The 15839-nt window shown below is 46.0% G+C and overlaps 2 protein-coding genes across 4 annotated transcripts; one reads left to right on the top strand and one right to left on the bottom strand.

Annotated features, from left to right (window-relative positions):
- Window positions 1-1205: 1205 nt before the first annotated feature.
- Window positions 1206-6533, bottom strand: pgrmc1 (progesterone receptor membrane component 1). Its single transcript, XM_068731662.1, has 3 exons — window positions 6203-6533; window positions 4574-4729; window positions 1206-3068 (listed from the first exon to the last, which is right to left on the bottom strand). Exons 1-3 carry the CDS (start codon window positions 6495-6497, stop codon window positions 2971-2973), a joined length of 549 nt encoding a protein of 182 aa, XP_068587763.1. The 5' UTR covers window positions 6498-6533; the 3' UTR covers window positions 1206-2970.
- A 1766-nt stretch (window positions 6534-8299) lies between these two features.
- On the top strand, window positions 8300-15452 carry rab24 (RAB24, member RAS oncogene family). 3 transcript variants are annotated; one of them, XM_068731677.1, is made up of 9 exons: window positions 8300-8734; window positions 9631-9752; window positions 10398-10466; window positions 11033-11111; window positions 11358-11425; window positions 11521-11620; window positions 12137-12187; window positions 13295-13354; window positions 14100-15452. In XM_068731677.1, exons 2-9 carry the CDS (start codon window positions 9636-9638, stop codon window positions 14165-14167), a joined length of 612 nt encoding a protein of 203 aa, XP_068587778.1. In that variant the 5' UTR covers window positions 8300-8734; window positions 9631-9635; the 3' UTR covers window positions 14168-15452. The 3 variants fall into 3 exon arrangements, with proteins under 3 accessions (XP_068587778.1, XP_068587777.1, XP_068587776.1); XM_068731676.1 differs by having other exon boundaries at window positions 8301-8734; window positions 9541-9752; window positions 14097-15452; XM_068731675.1 differs by having other exon boundaries at window positions 8302-8734; window positions 14097-15452.
- Window positions 15453-15839: the final 387 nt, after the last annotated feature.

Here is a 15839-nt window from a genome sequence, read left to right as displayed (position 1 = left end):
TATTCGTATTACTTATAGCACTAACTGTTTCTCTTGTTTCTGTACTTTGGCTCTGAGTTATGCTCTGCTTCATGCTCTTAGATGCTTGTTTAAAGGAAATGTACTTATGACTTCTGGTGACTAGTAGTTCTTTTGATTACCAATGTTGATGCACTTATTGTAAGTCGCTTTGGATAAAAGCGTCTGCTAAATGACTGTAATGTAATGACAGATCCAGCATCTCCAGCAGCATCATCAGCATCTCCAGCAGCAGCAGCAGCAGCATCATCAGCATCTCCAGCAGCAGCAGCATCAGCATCTCCAGCAGCAGCATCATCAGCAGCAGCATCAGCAGCATCATCATCATCATCATCAGCATCTCCAGCAGCAGCAGCAGCATCTCCAGCAGCAGCAGCAGCATCTCCATCAGCAGCAGCATCTCCAGCAGCAGCATCAGCATCTCCAGCAGCATCAGCATCTCCAGCAGCAGCAGCATCTCCATCAGCAGCATCATCATCAGCATACAGACTACAATAAACACTCTGTGCCACACGGCATTTAAAGCACAGATTAACACCAATGTGGCTCTTTAGCTGCTGAATGTTTCACCAAGTTCACCGCAGTTGGTGTTCACTGTCTGGGACGGTAACGCTGCAGCTGAGACAGTCCCTGTGTTTTCATCAGCTCTCCACTAGGAGGAGGCAGAGCTCCCATGAAACAGTGTTATAAGAGAAGCCACCAGGGTGGGAGTCAGAGCACCAGCGCCTACAAAGACCCGTTTCTGCTTCTCAACCGGCCGAGCACATCTGTAATGATCCACAGGGAAATGGAGATGCTGCAGCGGCACAAAGACCTACGTCAGCACAGGTACGTCAAGCAACAGAGGACACACAACAGAGTCATATTGAGGACTTCCCAATTTCAGTTCATTCAAAGTTTCTTGTGAAATTCAACATCGGAGACGCTTCAATAACATTTAGCGAAGAAAACTAAAACCGTTTCATGTGATCAACACAGCGGAGGAAAAAGTACTAACCCTGACCTCTAAGTAGAGGTAGTAATAGTACTGTTACGAGCAAAAGTCCTGCATTCAAAGAACATAAATACACAAGTATCCAAGTAGAAGTACTCATTATACAGGATGGCCCTGTTCAGTCTACTACTGTGTCACACATTGATTTATGTTCATTACATGGTAAATGAAAACGGTATTAAAACAGAGCGACTTCATTCTGTAGTTTTCTTTATTAAATCAAAATAGTTCTCAGGATGATGACATGTAGTTTATCGATGGAGACAAAGAAAGGAACGTTGCGTACAGATTATTTACCACATTTAAAACCAACGTCTTCCTGGTGGGGTCAGGGTTAAAGGTGGAGTTCCCAGACGTGGAGAATATTGTGTCTTATGATTATTATCTTTGAGAGCACCAGAGGCCTCACAGCAAACGTCTGGTTCTTCTCCATCGTGGATTTAGTGTCAAAAACAATGTAAACAAACCACCGGCTGAATAAGTGAAATTATGATTTCATAAAAGTCGTCATCATTGTAGCGCTCACGCGGTGTGAAAACTGAAATCACAACAGCTTCTTCATATTTCACCAGTTTTCTGCAGTTATTTACGTTGTAAGGAATCATTGCACATTACTGGGTTCTTCCGACCTACAGACCAAAAACAAAAATAAAAAATCTGAAAGGAATTCAAATGATAAAATTGTGTAAAGCAAAAAAAGAAAAGCAGCAAATTCTTCTATTAGAGGAGCGTGACACCAGAGGAGGGTTCATGCACGTTTCACTTGATCACTTTAAATGCTTCATGGAACATAGAATGTGGATCTGGGGTTCTGCAGCAGACGACCAGGATTGTCAACGTTCAGAAAATCTGACAAAAACAACAAAAAATCTCCTTTTTCACCAGAAATGAACACTGAATGTAAGAGAAATGTATTAACATTATAATAATATTTAAAAATAATAATTAAAGAGCCAGGGGAGGAGCTTAGAAACCAATCATTCCCCAGATTTAAATGGTAAATTTAGGAGGAAACCATTGCAAAGTGAAGCAGTGCAGTTTCTTCTTCTCCTTCCTCGTAAAATTTGAGACTTCAATCTCAGAGATTTTTGATTACAAATCACTGACTTCATAATCTTTCCGTCATAAACGTAGCACTTTGGTTTCTTATTCATTGATAACGTAATTCTCTGACGTTTTGAACGGAATATTAGATGTTTTATCTGCAATGTTGCCGTTTGACGAGCAGACAGGAAACGGTTCAGCCCTCACACGTGAAGGTGAAGACAGCTGGTGTGGTTCGTACGGTGCGGTTCAGCCTGCATGTCACGCTGCAGGCCGACTAAAGCCGGCCGAGTGAACCTCGCTCTGCAGAAATCACCCCACGCGCTCGTCTTCAGGGTCCTCTGGGTGGAGGTCTACGTTCAGGGACGCCAGGCGTGACTCGATGAGGAGCGTTTTTTAAATGTTTTACGGTAAATCTGCCCTCTGGCTCCAGAACCTCAAGATATTTCAGCTAAATTTTGAGTGAAACCACTTCCTGAGATAACTCATTTCACATGCGAGCCGAGCCAAAGCCTCGAATGAGAGGAATGTGTCCAGCCTGCGATACGACAGAGCTGAGGATTATCTCATCGGCTCCTCCTCCTCCTCCTCCTCCTCCAGTCAGCCGACTGCTCCTAACCTCCAGGACACGTAACCGCCACTGGGATTGGTCCAGGGTTCCTGATTCTCCACAACAATCTACGTTCTGACAGATAAAACTCTAACAACGCTACGTCAGAATGCAGCATATTTAGCCGTTAGTGCCACAAGATTAATGGAGATGAATGGAATTCAGTCAGGATTGTGAAAGTCCAAAAGTACTAGAATACATACAGAAGAGTGGCCCCCGATAAGGAGGCGACAGGCGTCAAAATTACAAACCAACATTAAGGCATCGACCATTTTCTCCCCGTCCGGCTCGCTCTTTTGCGCTTCTAGTCCGCCTTCTTGTCTCTCGCCTCCTCCTCCTCGTCGGTGTACTCTGTGGGCTCGTCCCCCGGCTTCAGCAGCTTGCCGATGTAGTCGTACTTAACTGGAACGGAAGACGGGAACAATTTGAAATAATTAACGAGTGCCGACATGTTATCGGGAAGAGATTCAAGGACACTGCATGCCGTTTCTTTTCTCCTGAGTCATAGAGAAACGTCTGTGTTTCTATCTAGTACTGTTGTGCAGATTCTTTACTGAGAGTACGTCCACATCACTCCGTTGTCGTTTGGAAACGCATATGTTCTGCTACGGTCACACTGAGCGTCCGCACTGCGCAGAGAGCACCGTAAACGGAGGAGTTTAGAAACGATCCCGGATAACTTTGGAAACTCCGGGTAGCGTATTCGTGTGGACGGACGGAAACGCATACGTTTGGAAACGATGACGTAACACCGGCGATCGACTACCAGGTTAATTTAACGAGGACAACTGATCACAGGAGTTGCTGACCTTGTTGTCTTTACTAGCAGCTGTTGTCCAGTTAAAGTCTGCATGTCTGTGGAGAAAACAGCTGTTAATGTAGCGATCAGAGAGAGAGAGAGAGAGAGAGAGAGAGAGAGAGAGAGAGAGATCAGTGAGGAGAGAGAGAGAGAGAGAGAGAGAGGGGGAGAGAGAGAGAGATCAGTGAGGAGAGAGAGAGAGGGGGAGAGAGAGAGAGAGATCAGTGAGGAGAGAGAGAGAGAGAGAGAGAGGGGGAGAGAGAGAGAGAGATCAGTGAGGAGAGAGAGAGAGATCAGTGAGCGGAGAGAGAGAGAGAGAGCGAGATCAGTGAGGAGAGAGAGAGAGAGAGAGAGAGAGGGGGAGAGAGAGAGAGATCAGTGAGGAGAGAGAGAGAGATCAGTGAGGAGAGAGAGAGAGATCAGTGAGGAGAGAGAGAGAGAGATCAGTGAGCGGAGAGAGAGAGAGAGAGAGAGAGAGAGAGAGAGGGGGAGAGAGAGAGAGAGATCAGTGAGCGGAGAGAGAGACAGAGAGAGAGAGAGAGAGAGAGAGAGAGAGAGAGAGAGAGAGAGAGAGAGAGAGAGAGAGAGAGAGAGACCTGCAGCGCTGTAACTAACGTTAAGTCTGAAAAATAAAACGTATTAAACTTTCCACGAACTGTATCTGTTTGAGTTCATAGAGGAAGACTTTAGAGAAGATCTTAAGTATCAAACACGTACTTAAGATCATCAAAGACTACTTTATTACTCTGGTTGCTTAGTTACAAAATACGACAATCTACTTCCTGGTGTCCAGTGGACCTGAAGAATCACGTGATGTTCGTTTCCAGGCGTGTAATATGGACGGAGATCATTTCGGAAACGATGGCTGAAACGTCGTGTGGACGGAGATCGTTTTCGTTTGAAAACTCTGTTTCCAAACGAAAACGGAGTAATGTGGATGTAGCCTGAGAGTCATTATGTCCAGCAGCTGGTGGAGCTAATCGAGTCAAGGTGCCGAGACACGAGATGATGGTCTTGAAAGAGCTCCAATCAAACCTCATCTGGTGGGAAAAAAACGTAGAACAAGTGCGATGCGTCGTTTCTAAAAAAAAGACACGTTGGTACTCACAGGTGAACTGAGTCTCCCACTCGGCGAGGCTCTCCTGCTGCATGGCGTTCAGGTCGGACAGGTCGTCGTGCTCGTCTTTCAGGGCCTCCTTCTCCAGGCAGAACGTAGCCAGACCTCTGGACGCATCCCTGCCCGCGAACACTCCGTACGGCCCCTCTGCGAGACGCCAAGAGACACAAGCGGTGAGGCGAACGCAGAAGACGCAGCCAGGAAACACCGCTGAAAACACGAGACGGTCTCTCTAGCAGCCTGACGCCGAGCTCGGTATGAACGTATGCTCAGACGGAGAGATCTTTGAAATGGAGAGGCGGCCATTTGATAGAGACGCCTGGTGATATTCTACGCGTTTCCCGTGAAAAGATCATAACCAACGATGCACTGATTCTACCAAAAGAGTGGAGCCAAGGCCTGATATGTAAAAACTATTACCATCACAACAGGTGACACGTTCCTTGTTTATTTAGCCTCAATCTGCCATATACCGTGTTTTCTCTAAATTAAATAATGTATTCAGTCGGAAGCAACGGGCTCAGAGCTGAAGCAGATATTTGGGGGTTTTGACAGCCGTGAGTGTTATCAAAGTGTCCTCTGTCCACGGACAACAGTCCTCTAACGACAGGTCACAGCAGGACTCCGGGCTTCAGGGCCGGAAAAGCTTTGCGTGACAGAGATACGCGGTTGGTCAGAGGTTACAAGCGACAGAGGTTACAGTCAGAGATAAGATAAAACAAATACATAAAGAGGTCTAACGCGGCTTCTTTTTTCTCTCCAGGCAACAGAAACCATGAAGCATGACGGGGCATATTCTAATGTCACAGAACACGTGGTGTAACCTGCTTTTACGCCGTTGAACTCACAACACGTGTACTTACGTCCGTCTTAAATTGAAGATTGAGTTCTATTACGTGTTTTTTTCTTCTTCTTTTTTTTTCCTGATAAATCTTCCATCGATTTAGTTTTGGGATGAACGCACCAAATGTGTGGAATCACGGGAAAAAAAAAACAGGGACGTCTTTTTTTTTTTTTTTTTACTATTTACTTAAATCTGCCTTTGAATACACGGCTGTGTTGCTACGTTTGCCTAAATATCTGAGTAGCGTTACTTTTCTCTCTCTCCCACAATTGTAATGACATAAAGTTTCCACACTGTCTGATGATTCAGCGTTAAACCAAACATTACAATAGAAAAGAAAGGCCCACTTAGGAAACATGGCGGCGCCCTGGTTTGTTTATGTATTTAGAGAGGTTTTTTTATTTACCAAGGAGTAACTCAACGTCTCCAATAGACGATCTGTGGTTCCAAGGCTACAGCAACTCCTCTGTTGTGAAACGAGGACCTTCGCATTATTTGCACGCTAGCTAAAGAGGGTGTGACGTTAGCTTGCAAGTTACACGAACTCACTTTTAAACTTGTTGTGTTTGGTCATAATGTCAGCGAGTTGCTATCAAGTGTGTATTCATAATAAAATGTCACCTCGGCGCCATTGACTGTAGCTCAGAGCCAACGGCTGCCCCGCGCGCGAGCGTCTGCGAGTGGCGTAATGTTCTAAACGTTCGAGACACGAGAGGGACGGGAAAAGAAAACAGGGTCATACCAACTTAATGGAGAGGGGTTCGGGTACCGGTTACCTGGGCCGTAAAACTTCTTCCCTCTGGTCACGTCGAACACTTTCCCGTTGACCGCCATGAGGATCCTCGGGTCCTGGAGTCCATCGTAGGGCTTCAACTCTGCGAAGGTGAAGTCTCTCTTTTTCAGTTTGGGCAGCGGCGTTTCCACCTCGCCGAGCTCCGGTGGTTTGTCCCCGCGGAAGATTTTGTACAGGAGGAACAGACAGAGGCTGAGCAGGGTCAGGTTCAGCGGGGAGGTGAAGATCTCCTGAAAAATGCCACCTGAAGTTACCTCGCTTCCTTCTTCCTCGGCCATGTTGGGTCCTCTCTCTGTCCGTGTGTGTGTGTGTGTGTGTTGGGTGGCAGCCCACGGATTAGCCAATCACAGAGCAGCCTGAGAGGCGTCGGTTAACGGTTTAAACCAATCGGGTTATTCTAACTGCGTGCCATAAAAAGCGATCGATATATCGATGGATCGATGGATTAATGGATATTATATCATATATTTTAAACTGTAGGCTATCGTGATATACTTCTATGTCTGTAATTATTAATGTAGTGCTGCAATTAATGCTTTTAATTCATGTTTGTATTGTCGATTGTGTTCATTATTTTGTATGGTTAATTGATTATTAGTTTAATCTATAAAGTGCCAGAAAAAAAAGTCAATAAATAACTGAAAAATGTTATGTTATGTTAATCAATCCATATAATGATATCTAAGTGGAAAGGAGCCGGTCGAGGTGGTTTAGGGCATCTGGTGAGGATGCCACCTGGGCGCCTCCCTTAGGGAGGTGTTCCAGGCACGACCGGCTGGGAGGAGACCCCGAGGGAGGCCCGGGACCAGGTGGAGGGACTATATTTCCAAACTGGTCCTGGGAGCGCCTCGGGATCCCCCCCAGTCAGAGCTGAGCTGATGTGGCACCGGGAAAGGGAAGTTTGGGGTCCACCTGCTGGAGCTGTTGCCCCCGAGACCCGATCCCAGATAAGCGGGTGAAGATGAGATGAGAGATAATTATATCTATATTATATGTAGGCTATAACAACAAACTGAATTTAAAAAGTTGAATTTGTTCATTTGCTTGAATGATGTTTTGATGTTGTGGAGAATACTACATTTGGGGACCACAAACAGATGGAAAAGAGACACACAAAGGGATGCAAAACATCTGCAAAGTGATGCGACACAACCACACCGTGACACAAAACCAGAGGTGGGAATTGCCATGGTTTTATTGATATCAATGTCCATGATATCGTACTCTTAGATCCAGGCTTTGTTTGGTTTGTTCTGCATGTCTGAAGAACGTGGACTTCAGTACCTGCTTACAGACATTGTTTCATCTCGCTCAGCGTCTGACGTGTTGGAGGTGCAGTCTGTGCCAAAGTTGAGTTTTGTAGCTGCATCGTACCGTCACAACACTAGCTACTGCAGTCAGATTCATTATGAATCCTTTGTATTTGAATCAGTTCACAGAAACCTCAGTCTGAATACATGAGTGAATAGATGATTTCATTATTGCTAGTTAACATAAGCTAGTGAGGTTAATAGTCTGATTGTGGGGGTCAACTAGTGAGCTATACTGGCTGAATACGACCCGAAGCCATGGCTCCTACGTGTGAAACGTAATTCCCTGAGATTGTAAGACAGCCTCAAGATGAACAACAGTCAGTTGCCCAATAAGGCAAAACATCCACTTTAGGTGAACACATCCAGCCACAGTCTACATACACAAGTGTACGTTTACGAGCCAAATACCGATTGTTTTGTGCTTTTTTACAAAGAGTTTGAAATGTATATACGAAGTATGAAATGCTGTACCAACAAAAAGGTCATGAAAACAGTAATGGAATGCATTGCCTGTGATATATGTATGTATTATACCCAATCAGAATGTGTGTCTTTGTGTCCCCTTCTTTATATTGTTTATTTACGTTTTTATAATTTTATATTTTTTATGCTTTTATTTCTTTCTCATCCTCTGAAGTTGACCCCCCCCCCTCCATGTATTTTGCTGTTTCTTATTGTACAATTTGTGAAATTGTACAATTGTGCAATAAAAAATAAAACAGGATCAACACATCCGGTGATTGTCTCACGCAATTCGGACACTTCCGGTTCCTGGAAACCCCGCCGCCTCTTTGGTTCCCACCCAAACCCAAACAGCTCCGATGGAGATCTCCACCCTCAGGAACAGCTCCGTCTCCGGCCAGCTGATCCCCGTCAGTTCGCTGTGATTGTAATTAAACAAACAAACAAAAAGCTTCTGTCGGCTCGGCCACGAGCTCTCTCTGTGACGTCATTGCAGCTCCCTAACTTGGCTGCTTTGTGATTCCACCCGTTGCGCAACAGTCGGTAGCTGACGTTAGCTTTAGCTGCTGCTCTTCGCTCTCCAAACAGCAGCTCTGGAGAGATGACAAGCGGTTTGTCGGTCACCGGCGGCTCTCCTTCCAAACAGGTCTGACAGCCCTGGCTCGGATCGGTTCGGTTCGGTTCGGTTCGACTCGGCTTGGCATGTCACGGACGATTTGTTGAGTCAAGCTAGCTACCAGGTGAGTGTTGTTTTTTTTCTCGCGTGTGAGGTTAGCTCGGTTAGCTAAAAGGTTGAGGCTGCTGTCCCCCGGCTGTGTCTTGTTTGTCCCCTGTGAGGACAGCGGTGGAAGAAGTACTCTGATCTTGTACTAAAGTAAAAGTACTTCTACCACAGAGTAGAAGCTCTATCACAAATATTACTCCTGCATTCTGATTACAATACGTAACTCGTAATTATCAAGGTGGTGGTGCTTACAGCTCAGAGCAGGTTATGGAACTGGTTCTGTTCTTGAGGTGCTTTTACTGACTCTGAATGCATTGTTATGTTTTTATACTACTTTATGTTCTACACGTTTACCACCTCATACCCTATGCTTACGTTTCACTGCATATACGAGGCGCGTATTGTACTTCTCACATGTATTTGACAAGTTTAAAGACGATAAACAGAACAGTTGATAAGATATATATATATATATATATATATATATATATATATATATATATATATATATATATATATATTTATTATCCCACAGTTCATACAATGTGCTCTTGCTGCGCACGTGTTAAAGCATCCGTCATACAATTCCAATAATATGATCTATGATACGATAACTCTTTGAATGGGACCATTCACTTTGCTACTGAAGGTAGATCTAGCTGCTAAAACCTGTTGTACTTTAATATCCGGATGAAGAGAGTCTCTCTTAGAAACCGTGTCAGATATCTGCAGACACAACAGATGATCCGGACCGACACACTTTAAACGCACGCGGACAGTCTTGGTGATTTCATTTGTCTGTCCTGTCTTGTCGTCACACAGCACACTGAGCAGCCTTCTACACTAACTCCTCCCCCTTCCTCCCGTTTCCTCCGCTGCGGTCTCATCCCGGGCTTTTCCTCCACACTCCAGTCACCATGAGTGCGATGCGCGTGGACGCCAAAGTGGTGATGCTGGGAAAGGAGAGCGTGGGGAAGACCAGCCTGGTGGAGCGATACGTCCATCACCGCTTCCTGGTCGGCCCGTACCAGAACGTGAGTGCCGGCTGCTCCGCTTCGGGTTTTCCACGATAAAGACATCAGGCTGAGGTCTGTGGTCGCCTCAAAGCACAGAAGCACTCTGTAAAGAAATCAAACACAACTGCATAAGGATCCGTCTCCATTCCTTCGTTATGAACGGACAGTAGGGTCAAAGACGGACGCAGCGGTCCTGCTGAGGACTGGAGGAGCATTTTGATCACTGCCAACTTTGCTGAACTATTTTGATTATGAAGAACAAGGGACATTTTGAACACTCCTGTATTAAGCGCTACATTGTAGTCTGTGAACTACCGCTCCGTCCTCGTCTTGTATGACTCCGCTGCTGCTGTCGCTGACCTTTAACCCTCACGGTTTGATTTGTGTTTGTCGTGTTTTGTAAGTGATCCGCTCGTCGTGCTAATTGTAGCAGATGTGCTAACGGCATATGGCTGAGAGACTCGCGGGCGTCGTTCTACACGCCGGGTGTTCCGCATGCACTGACCGGTATAGAGGATGGAATGTTATTGTGTTTGACTGTCAATAAGTCGGAATGACAACAACTCAAATCTCTCACTTGAGTAAAGCTTCAGTAGGCAGGTTAGCCCAGACCTTCAGAATGTCTTAATCGAGTGTCTCATGCTTGTTTTCTCCTCCTCACAGACTATCGGCGCTGCTTTCGTCGCCAAACCGATCCAGGTGGGAGAGAAGGTGATCACTCTGGGGATCTGGGTGAGTTCGAGGCTTCCTGACCGACCTGGTATCAGACCCCCGGGTTCAGCGCTGTCCTCCTAGAGCGTCGTCTGAGTCAATGTGGACGCTTCAGACTAAATACAGCAGAAGCAGATTTATTCCGTTTTTTTAAATTTATTTTATACAGAATTTTCCCGTCAAAACCTGGTGCCTACATTACCCACAATGCATCTCAACCACAGACTTGCATATTGCACTACCTTATCTGTAGATGGATTAGATTTAGTAAGCGATTGTCAGTTTTATTAAATAACCAAGAGAAACAGTTGAGGTGTAAGTTTTCCCTTTAATTGATTGACTTATTGGTATTTATCTATTTTAGAAGTGCATTATTTTTTTGGAAAATGGTTATTAATGACTGAAATAAAGGACTCCTTCCGTGTGATTCCAGAACAGCGTTTAGAGGCAGATGAGCGTGTAGCTCGTCACACTGGGGATGAGAAGGCCTTTAAAGCGGGCCTGGGGGTTCTAGAATGTAGACCGTGGGGCGTGAGGGCCGAGACGTCGCCGCAACATGGATCTCAGTGTTTTTCTGTCTCGCTCAGGACACGGCTGGATCGGAGCGCTACGAAGCCATGAGCAGAATCTACTACAGAGGAGCCCGGGCCGCCATAGTCTGCTACGGTAAACCCACGCTCACCCTGACGACGGCACTCGGGTGTCACAACTCTGGGAGCTGTTTTAGTGTTGGGGCCACAGCTGTATGCATCTGTAAATGAACATGCAGAACCCAATGCACACGGTTCCTTTCAATGGGGATACTTACGGCACGAGGGTTTGCTTTGGCTTTGGCTTCATGGCTCTGCTGTCCTTGTGCGCTTCATGCACCTTTTTGTGTTTTTACGTCCATATCGTGTTTCTGACTTCCAGATATGACCGACACCAGTAGCTTCCAGCGAGCTCGCTTCTGGGTGAAGGAGCTGCAGAACTGCGAGGAAGTACGAGAGCTTTTCTAGTCCAAAGTTTAAATGTAGCAGAGCTTAACGGTAACGCTGTGACATGATGTTGGTGTGATCCGTGTTGTCCTCTGCAGCACTGTAAGATCTACCTGTGCGGCACTAAGAGCGACCTGATCGAGGGAGACCGAAGCCTGCGGCAAATCGACTACCACGACGCTCAGGACTTTGCTGACGGTAACTTCAGCCTCCCTGTTGCGAACGGGCCTGATGATGTACACTCCTGTCACGGAGCCGTCATCTGGATGTCTGACCGGCAGAACACAACAGATGGATGTGCTCGTTCCACCAACAGCCTGAAACCCAAACATATTTAGTTTAATATCATAGAAGACAAACCGTAGAGTGTTTGTGCGTCTGAGTGCAGGCTCTCGGTGGTGAGGAAGCTCATCGTATTTAAAATCTTAAATTAATCCATTTTCTGCCACTTATCTGGCTCCAGGTTGCTTTGAATCCATTCATAATATTATGAGGAACAAATGCGACGTACTGCTGGGAAGTGCTTCACTCTGGGGGTTCCATCATGCTTGCAGACTTTTAAAATGTAAAAGATCTTAGATTGAACTCGGTGAACTCTGCAGTTTAAGGCTTTACATTCTAGCCGTGTTAATCTTTAAACCAGGTTTGACTATTTACCGGGACATTTCTGAGCCGGCCCGACGTCTAACCTCCCTGCTGTGGTTTGCTTCACAGAGATCGGCGCGCTGCATTTCGAGACCTCCAGTAAGACGGGAAAGAACGTGGGTGAGTCACGCCTTCAGTCGGCTGTGTTCATTCACGGTCTGTCGATTTGAGGAAGTGAGTTCCCCTCAGAACTCTTAATATTGAGAAATGTCGGCAACTTTTCAAGCACAAACTCACTTGATTATTGTAAGACGACACTCATTCCCAACATGGCAGACGGACAGGAAAGACACATTTCCTGTCTGGAACGTTTGAACTAGAACGTCTCCATCAAGCAGCTTTACCTCGTTTGAATTCACCCGCGCCTCCATTGATAAATCAAGGTGCACGTTGGCAACATTTTGGGAATAGCGTAGCAGTGGAAATGAATTCTATGACCGCATGTAATTTGGTCAAGAGGTGAACTATCAAGTGAGAAGAGCAGAGGACCGACAACGGAGCTCTGGGGTACTCCTAATCTCACTTTACTATTGATGTACTGTTATTAAAGAAAACACACTGTATTATTTCACAGAGGGAGGATTTTAACCGTGCGAGAGTCGGACCAGAGGCGCCAAACTAGTTTCACAATCTGTCAACATTGTTGAGATTCTTCAGTACCTCATGGCGAGAGGGGGAAGCGGGTTCTTAACCCGTTTTACAACCCTCAATAATAATCAGACCACTACTTCTTCTGGACTTTTTTCACAGTTTTCTGGAGAGGCGTCAATGTTGCACATCCGCTGTGTGTAGAAGGAGCTGCTGCTGCTGATGGCCAATCAAACTAATTCACAATGAGCTTTGAACTCAAATGTCCAAGGAGAAGTAAACGGAACTAAATAACGGAAATTCTTCGATTGCAAACGTTTAAATGACATCAAGGAGGGTAATAGTGAAGCGTTTGCTATTTGGAAATATGTCCGACTCTTTGAACGATTGTGAAAAAGGGAAGCGGATAAATATGTAAGACGTGTTGAGACATTGGTCTTCTCAAAGGACGAATCTCGAGGCTGGCGATGTTTTCTAATTAGTTGATGAGAGACGATCTTCTAAACCTCAGTGGGACCAGATCCCTGGAATCACAATCAAAAGATAATCAAAGATAATCAGCTTTTCATGAACCTGAGTGGATCTCTTGTTTTATTTGATGGAACCTGACGAGCTTTATTCTTTCTTCTGCGTTGACAGACGAGTTGTTCCAGAAGGTTGCTGAGGATTACAACACTACTGCCTTCCAGTATATGACGCGTGAGTATTCTGTCTTCAGAAACCAGGCGGGGGGACCGGTGGACCCGCCCCGGCTCGTGTTCTGTAACCAGCGTAGCGTTAAATGAAGGCGCGGTGGAATTGTCGAGCTTGTTCGAACAAGTCCATTTGCTTAGCTAGCTTTGTTGATTCCACCGTGCTCTAATTTAACGCTGCGTTGATTAAAGGGAAATAAGACAAAGGAAGCTGTCGGAGATGTGCTTTCCTACGCTGTGACGAGCGACAGATTATTATCGATGCTGATTCACTCTCTACGCTCATCGTTACTGCAGGACCTCACCTCGGTGCGTCGGTCACAATGCCAACGGTACACGCGTAAATGGCAATTCAGCTACGTTGATTTGAATGGGAATGTTCATTCTACACCTGTTCCATTTATATTAGTGGGACTAGTCCCTCGGTACAGAACCCGTGTTGCCTGGGTCCAGACCTGTAAGTCCGCTGATTCGTCCGGCATCCAGCCAGTGAGCGCCGCGGAGGGACCGACGACCCGTCAGCAGGCGGGTCACGGTGGTCTCTCGGGATTTGTTTGTAAAGCTGCACACTAAATATCAAGAAACGGTGGTTAGCCTAGCTTAGCATGAAGACCGGCAGCAACTAGCCAGCTCTGAAGCTCACGGCTCTCTCTCGGTTCCTTTAAGTGTGAGAACGTTTGACTAAAAGTTCAAAGCTGCTATAAAAGACGAGCGTTTGGACATAATGTCTCTTCCTGTTTGTTTTGCAGCAGAGGAGACGGGAGTGGACTTGGGCCAGAAGAAAGACTCGTATTTCTACTCCTGTTGCCATAATAACTGACGCCGGGGCAACAGGAGGCGGTGACCTTCCCTTTGGCTGGAGGAGCGACGTGGATGAGATGGATGGAGTCACAGGAGGAGGAAGAAGAGAAAAAAAACTCAAATCAAAGCAGTTCTGTTAGAAACTTGTGTTCATTTCTTTTGTGCCATAAAGAACTGACGGCTTTAAGACTTTAAGAAGAGGATCTACTGCAGCTGTTGCTGGGTAGGTTAGGGATTTAAATGAACAAACCCCCCCCCCCCCCCCCCCGCTCTGTCCCCTTTCTCTCCTGCAGCTTCTTGAGCTGGACGTTGGACGTTTGTCAGTGTGAGGCTTAAAAAGAGGAGAAAAACCCAAGAAATGTTTACAGCAGGTCATTCTTTGTTTACCCGTTTAAAACCGTGTGTTAGTCATCTTCAAAGAAGCCGACACCAATGGAGCGAAGCCAAAAAAAACAAAAAGCGCACTTAAACGAATGACTCTTTTTTTGTTTGTTTGTTGGTACTCGTGAATGAGTGGACACCAATGAGCCTCATGAAGGCCTGAACACCCCGCAGCAGAGAGCGTTTGTTCAAAGCTCTTGAAAAACGTTCACGAAGACGTTCTGGATGTATTAAGAGAGCCGGAGAGGGCGCCACCACGCTGCCGCTGGTCACGTGTGGTACTGCAATATTCCCTTTTAAAATCCTGTGCAGTCCTAGCAGCGCCTCTCGGCTCACGCTCCGGGTGAGCGACTTCCCGTCACATGAATCCAGCTCTCATAATACATCCGTAGTGACGGCGCGGACCAAACGTCTCCCGCCACTTTATCTTCTGCAGCATCGGCTGCGAGTTAAAGGCGACTGTAACGCCAACATCTCTTCATTGCATGGCCTGAGCGATTTAAAAAAAAAAAAAAAAAAAAAAAGGACAGTTACTCTTCCTACATTCAAGCTCTAAATGATCCATTCTGTCACTTCAAATGCAAACGCGTGGAAACGTTCCTCCGAAGCTCCGAGAGCTCGTTAGAGAGGCTCTGATCAGAGGTCATCGCCACGGGAACAAGAAGAGCCGCGTCTCCTCGACGTCCTCACAACAGCACCTATTTAACTGAAACACTATTTATTGCCTTTTACGTTGTGCTGCCAGGAAGACATGGGGAAGTGAAGCGGCTCGGTCCTCCGTGCTGCTGCTGCTGCTTCCATGTGTCCACGTTTCATGTGTTCATACTTTGACGCACAGCGTTTTATATTGGAGGGGGCTGCTTGAGACGGACCGGTGTAAAGTACAAATATGTTGTGTGAGATTAAAAGCGTGTTAAAACGAAGCGCTGGAGCCACACGCTTGTGTTTTGCCTTTGTGTGTAATATCTGATTTGAAAGAAGAATATGCTGTTTTTAAAAATCAAAGAATGTTTCGCAAATCATCACCAACCTCCACATGAGAGGACACCAACGTGGACGCTCTGTGTTCATGTTGGTGTTTATTCCACTCACTCGTCTCACGTCTTCTATCCAGAAAACATTTGCCTCACACTAAGACAAATAGCATCGCCTGTGTTCTAATCACTTAACACGTCGTCGATCATCGCCACTGGACAGTAAAGAGGAAGTGACGTCACAGAGGAAGCGGTCCAGCCAGATCCCCAAATCAAGGTCTCGACCTCTGACTGACTGAAGGCTCCTAATAAGTGATGATTTTACATGTAAAATGT

The sequence above is a fragment of the Cebidichthys violaceus genome, unplaced genomic scaffold (assembly GCF_023349555.1).
Source record: "Cebidichthys violaceus isolate CVI_PGR_0920_01 unplaced genomic scaffold, fCebVio1.0.p SCAF_53, whole genome shotgun sequence".
NCBI lineage: Eukaryota > Metazoa > Chordata > Actinopteri > Perciformes > Stichaeidae > Cebidichthys > Cebidichthys violaceus.
Note: the sequence above shows the minus strand (reverse complement) of the source record. Positions and strands in the feature narration are given on the sequence as shown.